The 17,703-nt window shown below is 32.7% G+C and overlaps 1 protein-coding gene across 1 annotated transcript; it reads left to right on the top strand.

Annotated features, from left to right (window-relative positions):
* The first annotated feature begins 4,859 nt into the window (after positions 1 to 4,859).
* On the top strand, positions 4,860 to 7,302 carry LOC108989802 (glycerol-3-phosphate acyltransferase RAM2-like). The gene is made up of 2 exons (XM_018963548.2): positions 4,860 to 5,477; positions 6,400 to 7,302. Exons 1-2 carry the CDS (start codon positions 4,860 to 4,862, stop codon positions 7,300 to 7,302), a joined length of 1,521 nt encoding a protein of 506 aa, XP_018819093.1.
* The last annotated feature ends 10,401 nt before the right edge of the window (positions 7,303 to 17,703 follow it).

Genomic DNA, 17,703 nt, shown 5'->3' with positions numbered 1-17,703 from the left:
CTAAAATTACTTACAGGTGAGAGAGTCAGAAATGACAGAGATAGCATACATTCGAACTAAAAATCCTCTCATATACGAAGGTCATTGATCAGTTTCGAAGCTTTTTGTTTTTTTTTTCTTTTTTGTTCTGTTGTATTTTTTTATTTTTCTTTTTTGACCTTTTCACTTTTTCTTATTGATAAATTTGAACTTTGTTGGTAACACACAAAGTAATAAAATAAAACTATAATGACTTTAAAATTAAAACGAAATTAGTTTGAGTAAAAGCACGAAAATTTCATTTTTTTAAAAAAGATTCAAACTCTCTGCGATAGATAATTTTCAAATGACCAGATATAATAGACATTCTCTTGATTTGTCTCCTCCCTAATATAACAATCGAACTCATCTTCATATAACTCGAATCAACTATGGAGCCGTTGAGCTGAAAGCTCTACTAAAAAAAACAACTATATATCTCTTGTCTGAAAATTTTCCAAGAATATCTATACACTTCTTTTGATTTCATAAAACGTTCTGGATCCTTATATGTAAAAATAGGCAAATTACCATTCTCTGTGCAAAGTGGGAATACAATTGAGAATGCAAAGAGCCTAAAGACAAGATTAGGGAGTGAGATGAAATGATAATTTTGTAAATAATAGTAGTAAATAGTTGTGAGATAGTTTGAGTCAAAGTTTTAAATTTCTTATCGTACCAGGCGATACGGCCGAAATTTTCCATACCGGCCACTGGGCCGATACAAATACCCCATATGTTTCGTACTAGCCGATATTTCGGCCTTCCTTTTTTTTCATTTTTTCAAACTACTAGCTTATTTTTTGACCCCCAATTCAGACTAAACTATTTATAATTTATATATATATGTATTTATATATAATTTATTCATATATAGACTATTATTTTAGAATATAATTTATATATATATTTATATATATAATTTATTCATATATCGACTATCGTGAAACGGTACACAAAACGGTACCGGTACTAAAATATTTCGTTCTAGTGCCTTGACCGGTACGACTTCCGGTACGGTATTCAAAACATTGGTTTGAGTAATTTTTTATGAGGTTTTGATAAATAAGAGAAAAAAAGTTGTATAAAAAGTATTATAAAGTTATAATATTGTTAGAATATAGTTTTTTAATATTATTTTTATTTAAAAATTTGAAAATGTTGAATTATTTTTTATTTTTTGTTTGAAATTTTGAGAAGGTTGTAATGATTAGTTTGAAAGTATTTACATTAGAGTAATGTTTGAGAATTAGATAAGAATATCAGATGAGATGAGAATATTTGGAATGAAAATTTTTTCCAAACAAGCCCTTAGGGTCTGTTTGGGCACAACTTATTTAAAGTATTTTCATATATTTCCTTTACAAACATTACTCAAATATAAAATGCTTTCAATTTTAAATTTTTTATTTAACCATTATCACTTTCTCAAACTCTCAAACAAAACATAAAAAATCATATTTTTTTTTTAAATTTTAAAATAAAAATAAATATTTTAACTTTTTAATATTTTTATTCAATTTTTTTAAAAAATAGAATAAAATATATTAACTCAAAAGGACTTTGAAATCAATCCGTAGACTTTTTCCACCCTTTTTTTCGTTTTTCGGTAATGAGAATTTAATACCAATGGGACCAAGAGGCGTTTTGTTGTTCAACATAAGATCAAATGCGGGCGTTACTCTTACGGGCTAAACTGCAGAAAACAACAATTAAAATAACTTAATAAGCTATCAATGACGAATAATTAATACAATATAACTTTCAATCTTAATGACTAAATAAATTCCAAATTCTACCATTGGTCCATTATTCTATTTATTAAAAAACACCAACAAACTGAAAAACGAAAGTAGCTTCACGCGCGTGATGATATAGCTTGGGTATTGTACGCAAAACCGGTTTTGCGAACACCAAAATACAACAAAGTCCGGAGGAAATAATGCTTGAGTTGAGGTGAAACGTACCTGGAGAAAAAAACTAGATGGAAGCGGAGAGAGAGAGAGAGAGAGAGAGGTAGTTGAATGAAAAAATCATAAAATATTGATTTGGTCCTTCTATAGTGGCTCTCCAAATATGACTAGACCGAGCTCTAAATTACTATAAATCAAAGTTCCACAAAATACCTTTGGCCTAGTTCAATGCAAGAGTTTTAACTCAAAAAAAGCTAAAATTTAGATTTATTAACATTTGGCTTGGACGATACCAATATTCTTAAGGGGCATATCGATGATAGCAAGGCAAGAGAAAGCGATTTTCAATTGTCAAGCCCGACGCAGAGTCCCTATGCATTGGGAATTGCCATCGTCGAAATTAAGTATACGTTTGAGATTGTGGTGGGTAAGAGTATTAATAGTGGAATCGACAAAATTACATTTTGGTCAAAATTTAACTAGCTTGTATAAAAATTTACTGTAATAGACTCAAAAAATCTATAATATTTTTAACTTTAATCGTGTTCACTGGTCAAATCTGGCCAGCCCAAATTGCTGGTCATATATTATTTTGATATAAAAAATTATGAATACTTGTTGCTCTATGAGAAAACATTAGAATTTTTTATCTTTTTTTTTTCTTTTGTCCCTACGATTTCTGCTAGATTTCAACTGCTAGATTTCAGCTGCTAGATTTGCTTTAGCTCTTTTTCTTTAATCCTCAACTGTTAGATTTCAGATTCCTTTAACTTTTTGTTTAAAATGAATTGGGTTTCTGAAGGCACCTGAACAATGGTATTAGCCAGGTACTATTATTTATGGTCAAATCCTGATCAAAGGAATTGATTAAAAGAGGGGTGGGGGATGGAAAAGATTAAAGAGATAAATTAATTCTCAGGTCAATTGATAAGGTTTAAACATTTGGAGAATTTCTAATAGATTTAAAATAAATGAAAATGTCAAAATTAATATTTTAATATAATAGTGATAGATTTGAATAGTTTGTTATATGGTGTTGTTAAAAATTGGCTAGCTAAATTTATAAAAATGAATTTCGTAGTCAAAATTTGGCCAAACTTTAACTAGGTCACTACTAGTGCTCTAATATAGCTTTTAGTTTTAGGATTTTTAGTTGAATTAGTGCATATTTAGAACAAAAACTATGTGTAATATTAGATATAATCATAAGATGTGTTATTATTCTTTTTTTAAAAAAATAGAATCGTTTGATTTGAAAATGGGTGTGCAGTCTAGCGTACTCCTTTTGAAAAAAGTGAGATTTACTATTAAATAAATGATTTTTTCATGTGAATCTTAGATTTATCCATTTTTTTTAAAGAGAATGCGTGGAGATTACATATCTTAAAACTACATATATCATTTATAAAAATCTATCTATTGGTTTATATATAAAAAAGAAATCTATCTATTGTTTGATAACAATTCGTTTAAAGCACATTCAAACATGTTATATTTGTTTTGAAACAAGATAAAAAAATATTTTTTGAGGTAGAAATTACATAAAATGTCATTTGAAAGTTTTCGTGTCATGCTTGTGATAGATCAAATGACAAACCTATAATTATCTAAAAGTTGTATAGATATTTTTACCTAGTGATAGTCTTTTTCAAAATTGAAACTACATTTCGCATTATCGGGAAAAGTACGTTTGAGAAAATGATGTTTTTTCTCAAACACTTTTAGATTATTTGACATTAAAAAATATTTTAATATATAACATTCAAACTACCTAATTTTATAATTAAAGAGTTTCTACAACTATATAAACACTTTTTAAAACTCTTAACACAACCTCAAACAAGCCCTTAGCAAAAAAAAGTTTAAGTAATAAACTCTACTATTAAAAAGTTATTTAGTGTTTAGTAACCATATATTTAGAACACTTTCAAACGTGTTACATATGTTTAAAAATAATATAAAAAATATTTCTTTTATGTCAAAATGACATAAAATTTCATTTTTTATTGTAAAGATTATGGCCATACTCTTGATAGAAATCAAATCTTATAATCAAAAATATAATAACGAAAATAGTCTATTAGGATCTTTAGTGAGTATAATAAAAAAAAATCCCTTCAAGGACGCAGAAGTGAATTAACGATATAATTACGCTCAATATTCATAGCATTTTCAAAGTGTAGTGTCATGCCAATGATAAGATTAAGAAGTAAAATTATAATTATGTAAAAATTGTATAAAAATGTTTATCGATAAATAAGTGACAGTCTTCTTTAATTAAGAATTGAACTACATTGCAAATTAGGAAAATATTTTTTCTTGTACTTTTGAGTTTTCTTAACTTAAATAAAAAAAATGTAATAACTAAACAATCTAATTTTATAATTAAAAGAACTTTTAAAACTAGTTAAAACACTTTTTCCTACCTATAAGCTAACGCATCCATAAACATGCAAGATGTAAAAGCTTTAAACAAACAAAATCGATCATAATTGTCGTCAAGAACGCTGGATATATAGCTCCTGTCCCATGGGAGTGACATTGCAAAGCTGAAAGTTCGGTATATAAAACAAGAAAGTTAATGGCGGACTAAACAATGACTTTATTTTCAATTACGTACATCCCTCATCATCATCATAATTAATTTGCTCTTCCTTGGAAAACAAGGTTGCCCAACTCTTGGATATTCCACGAGCTGTCTACCTCGTTTAAATTACTCGGTCCCAGAATCATTGATTTCATAAATCCTTTTGTCCTCTCTCTCTCTCTCTCTCTCTCTCTCTCTCTCTCTCTCTCTCTCAAATTGGTTATTTGCCACTCTTGTTCTACTTCTATATATACTAGAAGCAAAGTCGACGTGAAATCAACCTCCAGAGCACCTTTAGAAGTGATCAGGGTACTCTCCGTCCTTTAGCTTTAAAACCCAACATGGCTGCAGATACAAGCTTCCCAACTGTGGACAAATGCACGTCAATAGACCGAGAACAGCACACAGTTGTTGCTGATATGGATGGAACCTTGCTTAGAGGCCGTAGCTCTTTCCCTTACTTTGCTCTTGTGGCCTTTGAGATTGGTGGGGTTCTGAGGCTCCTCTTCCTGCTCTTAGCTTCTCCTTTTGCCGGAATTCTCTATTACTTTGTCTCCGAGTCTGCCGGGATTCAAGTTCTCATCTTTGCAACATTTGCTGGCGCGAGAGTGTCGGATATTGAGTCGGTTGCGCGTGCTGTGCTCCCAAAGTTTTACTCGAGCGATCTCCACCCAGTGACATGGAGTGTTTTTTCTGCGTGTGGACAGCGGCATGTCCTCACTGCGAATCCAAGAATTATGGTGGAAGCCTTTCTGAAGGATTTCTTGGGAGCTGACTCGGTTTTGGGCACCGAGATAGCAATTTATAAGGGTAGAGCGACCGGGTTTGTTCTTGAGCCGGGGATACTCGTAGGGAAGAACAAGGCAGATGCACTCAAGAAGGCTTTTGGAGAAACTGATCAGCCTGATATCGGCCTTGGTGATAGGCATACCGATGCTCCTTTCATGTCCTTGTGCAAGGTTTGCAATTATCCCCTCAAAATCAAACCCTCGATGTTTCGCAATCATAAGTTGAAAATCGCACACTTACGTATTGTTTCATGCCATTTTTTTTTTTAATTTTAAATGAGAAATGAATCATCTTGACAAAATCAAAGTAAAGTGAGTAAATATAAAATTTCATATAAAAAATTAATTTTTTAATAATAAACCTAACTATTTTTCTTTTAAAAAAAGTACATGCGCACACCCTAAAACTTATATATAGAATTACTCTTTCTAAATACAAAATACGCCCATTCGGATTCTTCCTTTTTTTTGTTTTTATTCTTTCGTGGAGTGGGAAAAAAACAAATAAACAAAAAAGAAAAAAAAGCTTTTTCTCCATATATAGCAAAATCAAAGAAAAACGCTATTAATTAACTCGTTATAAATTTTGATGGGTACTGACACATCATAAATTTAATATAATTAATATTGGTATGAATTACCTCTTTTATCTTAAATCTTAATGTGTGACAATATGTATGACAGTTTATGAATTAAAACTAGACGTTTATGGATATATATTAGCCTAATCGAAAAAATAAATATTTCATAAAAATAAAATCACCAATTGGTTTGTTTTGATGTTTTACACAGATTATAAAGCTATATTTTTAATTGTAAAATAAATTTAACATAACACATTAATTTACGTTAATTTATTTTTATAATTTCTTTATCGAGGAATTGAAAATACATGGTTTTGTGTGTGAGTATTCAAACAATATGGAAAGAATAATATTATCGGCCGGCCAGTATAGTACTTGAATTGTTTCATTTATAAAGTAATAAATAGAATTCGTATAAATATATATATATATATATATATATATCTATATATAGTAGTACCATGATTTACTTTAGTTTACATTAAGCTAGCTGTGAATCCAATACGCAGGAAGCTTACATTGTGCCACCCAAGCCAGAGGTGAAGGCCGTGACCAGCGACAAGCTCCCCAAGCCTATAATATTCCACGACGGCCGCCTCGTCCAAAAGCCCACCCCACTCATGGCACTGCTCACCATTCTCTGGATCCCCATCGGCTTCGTCCTCGCCTGTTTGCGAATCGCGGCAGGCTCCCTCCTCCCCATGCCTATAGTCTACTACGCTTTCTGGGCACTTGGCGTCCGTGTAACCATCAAAGGCACCCCTCCTCCCCCTGTCAGAAAGTCCACAGGAAAATCAGGCGTCCTTTTCATTTGCTCCCACCGAACCCTCCTCGACCCAATCTTCCTCTCCACGGCCCTCGGCCGCCCCATCCCTGCAGTCACCTACTCAGTCTCCCGACTCTCCGAGATTATCTCGCCCATCAAAACTGTCCGGCTCAGTCGTGACCGAGTCGCTGACGCCGCCATGATAAAGAAACTCTTGGAAGAAGGCGACCTGGCAATATGCCCCGAGGGGACAACTTGCCGGGAGCCATTCCTGCTAAGGTTCTCAGCTTTGTTTGCCGAACTAACCGACCAACTTGTGCCTGTGGCAATGGTGAACCGGATGAGTATGTTTCATGGAACCACAGCTCGAGGATGGAAAGGGATGGACCCGTTCTACTTCTTCATGAATCCTAGCCCTGCATACGAAGTCACTTTTTTGAACAAGTTGCCAATGGAACTAACATGCGGTTCTGGGAAGTCCAGCCATGAGGTAGCAAATTACATACAAAGGGTGATTGCCTCAACTCTTTCCTACGAGTGCACTAGCTTCACTCGAAAAGATAAGTACCGGGCGCTTGCTGGTAACGATGGGACTGTGGTTGGTCCGAAACCTTTGCTTAAGGCCAACAAAGTAATGGGATGCTGAAATATTTAGAAAAATGTTATTTACAGCCTTCACTGTCCTCTCCTATTCCTTATCCACGTACGTACCAGCTTGATCTTAATTAATTTGCTTGTATTAATTGCTGATCATATACTGACAAGAGGAGATCGATCGAGAAGGCAAATATATATATATATATATATATATATATAAATAATACTACGTACCTCGAAATGCATCATCACTACAATACAATTGCTTTTTAGTGACGGTTGGGAAATTGTGACAGTCCCTAGACCGTCACTAAAAGGCATTTTCTGTGACAGTTTTTAGAAACCGTCACTAAAGATAGAATGAGATTTTTTTACATTCGAACGTATGGGAAATATGCATTCGAACGTCACATATACGTTCGAACGTTATGTCTGTTTACGTTGGAACGTAAAATGTTTTGGCGCAACCGTTCGAATGTTATTAATTTTACGTTCGAACGTAAAATGTTTGCACCAATGTTCGAACGTTAAGTAATAACATTCGAACGTTCATTGTAAATTTAAATTAAATGACTTTAATTTAAAAATTATGTGATTTTTATTGTGCATAATTTGTGAACAAGTCTAAAAAATTGAATTGTATATATTTATATATACACACTTTGTAATATATAAATATATATTATTGATTTATATATATTTGAAATGCAGTGATTTAGTATTAAAGTTGAAAATTATAACATCAAAGAAGATTAAAAATTGAAATTAAAAAACGATAAAAATATTCAATAATATTTTTCGTTACAAATATTAAAAATAAAATACAAAATTTGATAGAATGTAGTAAACAACAGTCAGATGATAACGTTATCCGCAAAAGTCAAACTCCGTACTTCCTCAGTCAAGGTATCAACCTTGTCGTTGAGGATAGTTACACGATGGGTGAGTTCGGCAACAGACGCCGATATAGCCTCGAGCGATCGATCGATCTTATGATCAATATGCGCAGTCAGCTGTGAGATGACCGCATCAACCCAAGCAGGCCGCACATCTCCTGCAGATGTACTCGGCGTATGCTGACTACTACTCCCGACATGACCTGGCTCAGGCTGCGTCGGAGGAACTAGATCCTCTACAGGGGGTGGCTGACGTCCCCTCGCCTGTCCAATGCTACGCCGATGCGTGGTCATGTCGAGGGGCTCATCTGATCTTTGACCCGCTCCTCTGGCTGGGTCGGCACTCCCCGTGCAAGTAATAGTCGGCTGATGAGGACACCATATGGGAGATTATCCGTGGAGACGATGCTCGCCTCGTAACGGATCCTCTCAAAAATGTGCAGTGGCAAATCTATAGGATCTCCACGTGCCACTCGTATCAAAAATTGTGCCCGAAGCCGACTAAATGTGGTTTTATGAGCCACAGGATCGACATTTGTTGCAACAATAAGGTGCAACATGCGGAAGAAATGCAGCAGATGGTTCTGGTTGAAGGCGTTCTTCCGCTCGATCTGCATGCGATCCCTCCCGGTGAGGATGTAGAAATCCTCGTCTCGGTCATCATCCCGAGCCTCGACGCCAGTATCCTCAGCCTCTGACTGGCCTGCATCTCTGGCTGATGCTGGCTCACATCCCCGGCCAGTAGATGATGTAGAAGTGCCTACATCCTCACGGGGTGTTGAGTGTGTAAATGTCTCAACTCCTCGATGAATCCCGAGGTGCTCGCCGATGACATCTGCCGATACCTCAATGGAAACACCGCGTACAGTCACGGTGTGAGAGGATGCATCCGGAGGCATGTCACACATCCCCATATAGAATTCTTGAACCATTGAGGGGTATACCTTCCCCCTCAATGTGCAGATATTTCCCCAGCCTCTACTGAGGAAAACATCTCTTAGGTTCGTCTGCTGCCAACAGAGTTCGTCGAACTCATTAATTAAGACCTCTCTCTCTACCATAACAGTACGAGCTCCGATACGGGCAGTGTCCGACGTGGCTCCTTCCCTCCCTCGTTTTCGTGTATGCAGTGGAAGAGCCATATCCTGAAAATAGAAAAGGAAAAAAAAATTATTTACAATAATGTATTTTTTTGTATTAATTTTAAGATGCTCTGCATTAACGTTCGAACGTTTTATCTTTAACGTTCGAACGTTAAAGATAAAAACGTTCGGACGTTATTTATACGTTCGCACGTAAAATAATGTAAATAAATTTACGTTCAAACGTAAAACAAATACGTTCGAATGTACAGATGTACGTTCGAACATAAGCAGTAAACAAATACGTTCGAATGTTACGTTCGAACGTATTTGTTTTACGTGTGAACGTAAATATGAACGTCCGAACGTCGAAGCATGAATAATGTAGAAAATCACTACGTTCGGATGTTATAATTAAACGTCCGACTGTATGTGATTTATGTGCGAAAGTAAAATATTCACGTTCGAACGTATGTCGTTTAATAATATTCACGTCCGAATGTAAGACGTCCGAATGTAAGACGAACGTTCGAACGTGGAAGCCGTAACGACTCTGTAATTTAAACGTCGTACGTTCGAATGTCTTGGTGAAACGTTCGAACGTTTCGACGCAGAATGGCTGAGTCGACTCAGCCATTATTGAAATCTCGAAAATTTCTCTACAAGGTTCTAAATGCCGAAATGTCACCGTGTAAATGAAGTATACACTTCAAGAAACATTTCTACGGTGACTATTCGGCCAATGACTGGCCGTGGTGGCCGGAAAATGAAGTTGAAAATCCGGTACCACTTATCCGGTTTTAAACAAAACTCAATCCAAATCTCAATCTAAATCTCAATAAAATACATGTTATTTGCATAAAAGATGAATGCCTACCTTTTAGTGACGGTTGTGGCGGAGTTGACGGCGGCGGTGACGGAGGCGTGGCGGCAAAGAACGGAGAAGACGATGGATACGTAACCGAATGTCGTTTCGACGTTCGGTTTTGGCCTTATATACACAGAACGTTCGAACGTAATTATTATTACGTTCGAACGTTTGTCAATTTAATTTTCAAAATATTATCTATAATATATTATATTATAAATGTTTATGTTATATATTATGATGTTATATAATATTATTGACAATTAGATTAATTGGTTTTTTTGTGAGTGCTTGTTATATTTCTAAAGTTTAGCAATATGTTTATACATGTTGTTGTGATTTTATGCTTACTCTTGAAATAATTGTGATTATTGTTTGTGAATTTTGTGAATAGTTTATGAGTTTATGGTGTTTATTGATGAATTAATAAGTAACAATTTAATATAAATTATTGATTTATCTATATGGTATAGTTTATATATTATATACGTTGATGTTCTCATTTAAAGTATATTATGCTATCATACTATACAATGTTATTGATGGTTATAGATATATAAAATGTAGTATATATATTATACTATAAGTTAGTATATAATAAAGAATTTAATAAGTAACAATTTAATATATATTATTGATTTATATATATGGTATAGTTTATATATTATATACGTTGATGTTCTCATTTAAAGTATATTATGCTATCATACTATACAATGTAGTATATAGTTATAGATATATAAAATGTAGTATATATATTATACTATAAGTTAGTATATAATAAAGAATTTAATAAGTAACAATTTAATATAAATTATTGATTTATATATATGGTATAATTTATATATTATATACGTTGATGTTCTCATTTAAAGTATACTATGCTATCATACTATACAATGTAGTATATAGTTATAGATATATAAAATGTAGTATATATATTATACTATAAGGTAGTATATAATAAAGAATTTAATAAGTAACAATTTAATATAAATTATTGATTTATATATATGGTATAGTTTATATATTATATACGTTGATGTTCTCATTTAAAGTATATTATGTTATCATACTATACAATGTAGTATATAGTTATAGATATATAAAATGTAGTATATATATTATACTATAAGTTAGTATATAATAAAGAATTTAATAAGTAACAATTTAATATACATTATTGATTTATATATATGGTATAGTTTATATATTATATACGTTGATGTTCTCATTTAAAGTATACTATGCTATCATACTATACAATGTAGTATATATATTATACTATAAGTTAGTATATAATAAAGAATTTAATAAGTAACAATTTAATATATATTATTGATTTATATATATGGTATAGTTTATATATTATATACGTTGATGTTCTCATTTAAAGTATACTATGCTATCATACTATACAATGTAGTATATAGTTATAGATATATAAAATGTAGTATATATATTATACTATAAGTTAGTATATAATAAAGAATTTAATAAGTAACAATTTAATATATATTATTGATTTATATATATGGTATAGTTTATATATTATATACGTTGATGTTCTCATTTAAAGTATATTATGCTATCATACTATACAATGTAGTATATAGTTATAGATATATAAAATGTAGTATATATATTATACTATAAGTTAGTATAGTAGGAATCGTACGTTCGAACGTTTCAAGTTAACGTTCGAACGTTAAACTAAGAGCGGGAATTTTCCCGCTCGATTAAGGTATCTGTGTGATTATTCAGACGTTCGGACGTTTATACTATACGTTCGAACACCAAATCTGTTAACGTTCGAACGTTAGTTAAATTAGTGCGGGAGATTTCCCGCTCAAATATGGTAACACTTTCATGAAATGTACGTTCGGACGTTTAAGTTAAATGTTCGAACGTTTATCTATAAATTTACGAACGTTCGAACGAAAAATTGTGATACATTCGAACATAAAATGAGGAAAGTGCGGGAACTTTCCCGCTAGATTTTATGTTATATCATAAGAAGGGTACGTTCGAACGTGTATTGTAAACGTCCGAACGTGCTGGGCGGGAATAATTTTAGAATATAACGTTCGGACGTAAAACTTAAACGTTCGAACGTTTAAACTAATAATTTTAGAACTTAATCAGTACGCGCACGGGAGGAAGTGCATCATTTCTTCTTCTCCCGTGCGCGCAACAGAAAGAGAGGGTCCTGCACAGAGAGAGAGAGAGAGAGAGAGAGAGAGAGAGAGAGAGAGAGAGAGAGAGAGAGAGAGAGAGAGAGAGAGAGAGAGAGAGAGAGAGTTAGAGAGAGTTGAGTTAGAGAGTGAGAGAGAGTTGAGTTTTGGTAAGAAAATATTTTTATTTCTTGTCTTTATTTAAATTTTATGATATTTATAGAATGTGTTTTTGTTATAGAATATTTCTAATAAGTTAGTGTTGTATTTTTTTGAAGGATTGCTTGTTTTGGGAAGCTTGAAGATTTTGATTTGGAAGAGGATATTGTGAGTGCTAGGTATATTTCTAAACTTTATCAATATGTTGTTGTGATTTGATGCTTACTCTTTATCATATTGTGATTATTGTTTGCATAGTTTGTAAATAGTTTGTGAGTTATTTTAAATATGTTGTGATATAAATTTGAAATATTGTGTTTATTATTAGAAATATATTGTCATTAGGCTTTGTTAATACATGTTTATTGCTTACTCAAGTTTAGAAATATGTTAATACATGTGGCATGTTATTTTGTGAATATATTGTGAGTTATTGTGAATATGTTGTGATATGGATTTGAAAAATTGTGATAATAATATTTGAAATTAAGTAATAACAAATAAAAGTAACTCTTTAAGAATTATAATAATTAAAATTATTGTATAACCATTGAAATTTAAGTATGATAATTAAATATTTATAATAATATTTGAAATTAAATAATAACAAGTATAAAAGTAACTCTTTAAGAATTATAATAATTAAAATTATTGTATAACCATTGAAATTTAAGTATGATAATTAAATATTTATAATAATATTTGAAATTAAGTAATAACAAGCATAAAAGTAACTCTTTAAGAATTATAATAATTAAAATTATTGTATAACCATTGAAATTAAGTATATCAATTAAAATTATACTTTAAGAATGACATATTCATGCAGCCGTTGATTGAAGAGCTGAAAGAGTTATGGGAAACAGGGGTTAGAACTTATGATGCAAATTTAAGTATGATAATTAAATATTTATAATAATATTTGAAATTAAGTAATAACAAGCATAAAAGTAACTCTTTAAGAATTATAATAATTAAAATTATTGTATAACCATTGAAATTAAGTATATCAATTAAAATTATACTTTAAGAATGACGTATTCATGCAGCCGTTGATTGAAGAGCTGAAAGAGTTATGGGAAACAGGGGTTAGAACTTATGATGCATCTAAGTCGACATCTTTTCAGATGCATGCTGCGGTAATGTGGACCATAAATGATTTTCCGGCGTATGGGAATCTTTCCGGCTGGAGTACGAAAGGGAAGTTAGCGTGTCCGACGTGTAATAAAGAAACTGCTAGTGAGTGGCTAAAATTTTCTCAGAAGTTGTGTTTCATGGGTCATCGACGTTATTTACCAGCAAATCATGCATGGAGAAGAGAATGTGCCAAGTTTGATGGGAGAGTAGAGGATAGGATTGCACCAAAAGAGTTGTCTGGAGAAGAGATAGTGGAACAACTGCAACATGTTAGAACGAACAATTTTGGCAAAGGTCGGGGAAAGAACAAGAAAAAACGAGCCGTATCAGAATTGAATTGGACAAAGCGTAGTATTTTTTTTGATTTGCCGTATTGGTCGTCATGCAAGTTGCGACATAGTTTGGATGTAATGCACATAGAGAAGAATATTTGTGATAATATACTGGGTACATTGATGAGTATTAACAAAAAGACGAAAGACACGATCAAGACGAGGAAAGTCCTGAATCCATTGAGGACTCCCCACTCGAGGAATCCATTCCTGAAGATCAAGCTAACACAGAAGAGAACAACAGCCAGTCGACACCTACCAGTAAGGAAATATTGTCGTTGATAATTATATATATAGTTAATACTTTTTTCTCAATAACTATATAATTATAATTATAGTATATCTATTATTATCATGTAGTTCATGCATCTGCACGTCGCGGTCGTGGCTATACACGTGGAATCTCTCTTGAAAAAAATAGAAGGCACGGTAAACTGAAGATCACAATTCCTGATAATTCCACTGGAGGAGTGGATGATAGTGCAGCAGCGCTTTCCTCCTATATTGGCACAGTAGTTCGAGCTTATGCTCCATTTTATGTGCGCTCATGGCGAGATGTTCCGAATGAGATTAAGGAGCACATTCGAAGTCGTGTGCTGGTGAGTTTACTTTTCAGTACATTTTTTTCACTTAGATTAATATATTATATTTTTTACCTGATTCCCTTGTTAGGATGAATTCGACCTCGACTTTGGCCGTAGCGAGGATTTGAGAACCGTGAATGAGTTGATGGCTACACTATTCCGACGTCACAAAGGACGATGTCATGACCACTTCAAGAAGTTTGAGACGTTGGAAGAGGCTGCGCAGTCTCCTTTTCAGCAGATGAAGTTAGATGATTGGAGAAAGTGTTGTGATCTTTTCGCATCTCCAGATTATCAGGTATTTTACATTTATATCTTTTAATTATTTACATTCATATTCGTTTTATACATTATATGTATACATATTACAATTAACATTTTTAATATATTTTGTAGCACTTGAGTTCTACAAATGCACAGAATAGATCCGTTCTGACTGTCCACCATCGTGCCGGTTCAAGGTCATTCCACCGTCTTGCTGAAAAAATGGTAATTAAAAAATTATAGAATTCATTTATTTTCCTGATATTCTTTCTGATAAGTACTAACATTATCTTTTTAAAATTGCTAATATTGTCGTTTTGTTAGAAACGTGATGATCCTGAAAACTTTTCCCTCATTCATGTCTATGCTGCTGCTCACACTAATGAGCATAGTGAGTGGATGGATCATGTCGCTGCAGATAATTATGTAAGCAGTGTTAATTTTGTTAAATAAATTTTTTATAGAACATTTTAATAGTTTATTTCTTATTTCTATTTCTTTTAATACGTTACTAATTATTTACGATTATTACCTTTTAAATTGCAGAGCAAAATGTTGGAGATGCAGTCGACTTCTGCGGAATCCTCTCCTAGTGACATAGACATATTCACCCAAGTGCTCGGGCCGCAGTCTAGTATGGCAAGAGGTTTGGGACGATCTATCAAGCATAAATGTTCATCCTCCTCAACCTCATCGGCTTCACAAATTAATAATCTTACAGCAGATTTAGAAGCTGCACGGCGTGAGAATGAGTATATGAGGTCGAGACAGCAAGAGTTAGAGTCTCTCTTAGAACGACAGTCTCATTTAGAGACGCGTTTGCAGGACCAACAGAGAGACCAGGAGGAAAGAATACGCAATGAAGTGCAAGAGCAAGTGCAACGAGAGATAATGGTGCAAATGGAGCGTGTTATGTCGTTGCAACAGAATCCCCGTGGGCGAGGGAAAAAAAAGAAATAAATTTTATCAATATTTCTGACTAGTTTTAATATCTAATTTTGTACTTTTATAAGACATTGTTACTTGTTAATTGGGTATGTAATATGATACAATTGGTATTTTGTTTTTAAATTTTATTAAAATAGAATTTCTGATCTGTACGTTCGAATGTAAATAAAAATCGTTCGAACGTTGGTTCACACTATAACAAACGTTCGAACGTAAATACAATTGAATCGTTCGAACGTTAAACCGACTAACGTTCGAACAAAGAACTTGCATTCGGACGCTCCTTCGTTTACATTCGAAATAACGTCCGAACATTAAACGCGCTACGTTTGAACATTTACGTTTACGTTCGAACAAATATTCGAACGTTTATTGTAATTAACGTTCGGACGCATTGACATTAGAACGTAAATATGATACGTTCGAACGATATCCAACAAACGTCAACTTCTCTCATTCGAACGCCAATCGGTCGGGTATAACGTCCGAACGTTTGATTTTACGTCCGAACGTGATTTTCTGTGACAGTTCATAACCGTCACAAAAAAAGGAACGTTCAAACGTTGTACCGAACGGAACCCTTCCAACCTTCACTAAAAATATTTTTTGTGACGGTTGAACAGTAAACCGTCACCAAATGTTTTCTGTGACGCACTTTAGGTGACGGTCATGGTGACGGTTTGAAACCGTCACCAAATATGTTTAGTGACGGTTTGCCATTTTTTTGTGACAGTTTCCTCTGTCACAAAACACACATTCTGTTGTAGTGCATGTATATAGTATCTTTTTTTTTTTTTTTTTTGTCCTTATTAATTTTGTACCTTAAGAAATGGCCGATGAATGGTACTTTATTTTCACAAATATTTTTCTGGTTGATTCTGCAATTAGCAGGGATCGAGCTTAAAAATATGGTAACATATTTAAGCTAAGATCAGATATGGAAATGAGTTGATCAAAATTATAAATTAATTCCAAAGAAGTTTCTCAAAAGAAAAAGTACATGTGACGTTATCACTTACCATGTGACAATTGTGCCAGCTGATGCCTGTTCACTTCGTGTGTTTATTGAAATTGTGAAGGCATAGGCAAGTGCTCAAATATCCCACGTCAGATGCTTATTGACAGGGGCCAAGAGAGAGATCATGGATTAAAATTTTTTAGAATTTGTGTTTGAATTTTAAAGCCTAAAGTGAGAGAGATAAATATATAAAATAGATTTCACGTTATTAAGGAATTCAATTGTTTAAATCTGGCAATTAGCTAGGCATTGATCATGGAGTACATTAAATTATAAAATTATTTGTAATGTAAAGTAGATCTAACGACAGATCACGTGAATCAACGTCAGTTTGTTGGTTTAATTTACTTTTGTGTATTTTTTTTTTTTTTTTTTTTGTATTTGTAGCAGTTCTCTATTTATATAGTTGACGGGGCCATGAGAGAGATCATGGATTATCTTCTTTTAGAATTTGTATTCAAATATTAAAGCCTAAAGTGAGAGAGATAAATATATAAAATGAATTCCACGTTACTAAGGATCAATTCAATTGTTCGCAACTGCAATTAGCTAGGCATGCATTGATGTTCTACGTCAAAACTTTGAAGTTTTTAAGAAAAGCTCAAATTTTAATTATAAGATTCGAAGGCTATATTGTGAATTATAATAAAAACCAAATTTATATATCTTTAATTTTATCAAAAAAATAATATAGTTGAGGATTTTCTATTTATAATGATATAGAGATAGAGATAATGTTCAAATATTAATGTACGTACATCATATATATATACATTGGACCATGATTAATTGCTGCATTATAATTTTTTGGCAACGATGTTTTTTGTCTAAAATTTTGGTGGAATTTTGTCATTTGAACATTTTGTACTAGAAATATTATCTATCATCATGATCTTAATCGTATGATTTAGAAATCTCTTATTATTTTTAAGTTATATAATAATAAAATAAAAATAATTAAAAGGATCAATTTATAGATTAATTTCAA

The sequence above is a fragment of the Juglans regia genome, chromosome 16 (assembly GCF_001411555.2).
Source record: "Juglans regia cultivar Chandler chromosome 16, Walnut 2.0, whole genome shotgun sequence".
Taxonomy (NCBI): domain Eukaryota; kingdom Viridiplantae; phylum Streptophyta; class Magnoliopsida; order Fagales; family Juglandaceae; genus Juglans; species Juglans regia.
This window is presented reverse-complemented; position numbering and strand designations above follow the sequence as displayed.

Excerpts from the sequence above, each read along its gene's own strand:
- LOC108989802 (XM_018963548.2), top strand. The coding sequence starts at position 4,860 with ATGGCTGCAGATACAAGCTTCCCAACTGTGGACAAATGCACGTCAATA. Across the intron at positions 5,478-6,399 it reads CTTTCATGTCCTTGTGCAAG|GAAGCTTACATTGTGCCACC; the intron begins GTTTGCAATTAT and ends TCCAATACGCAG.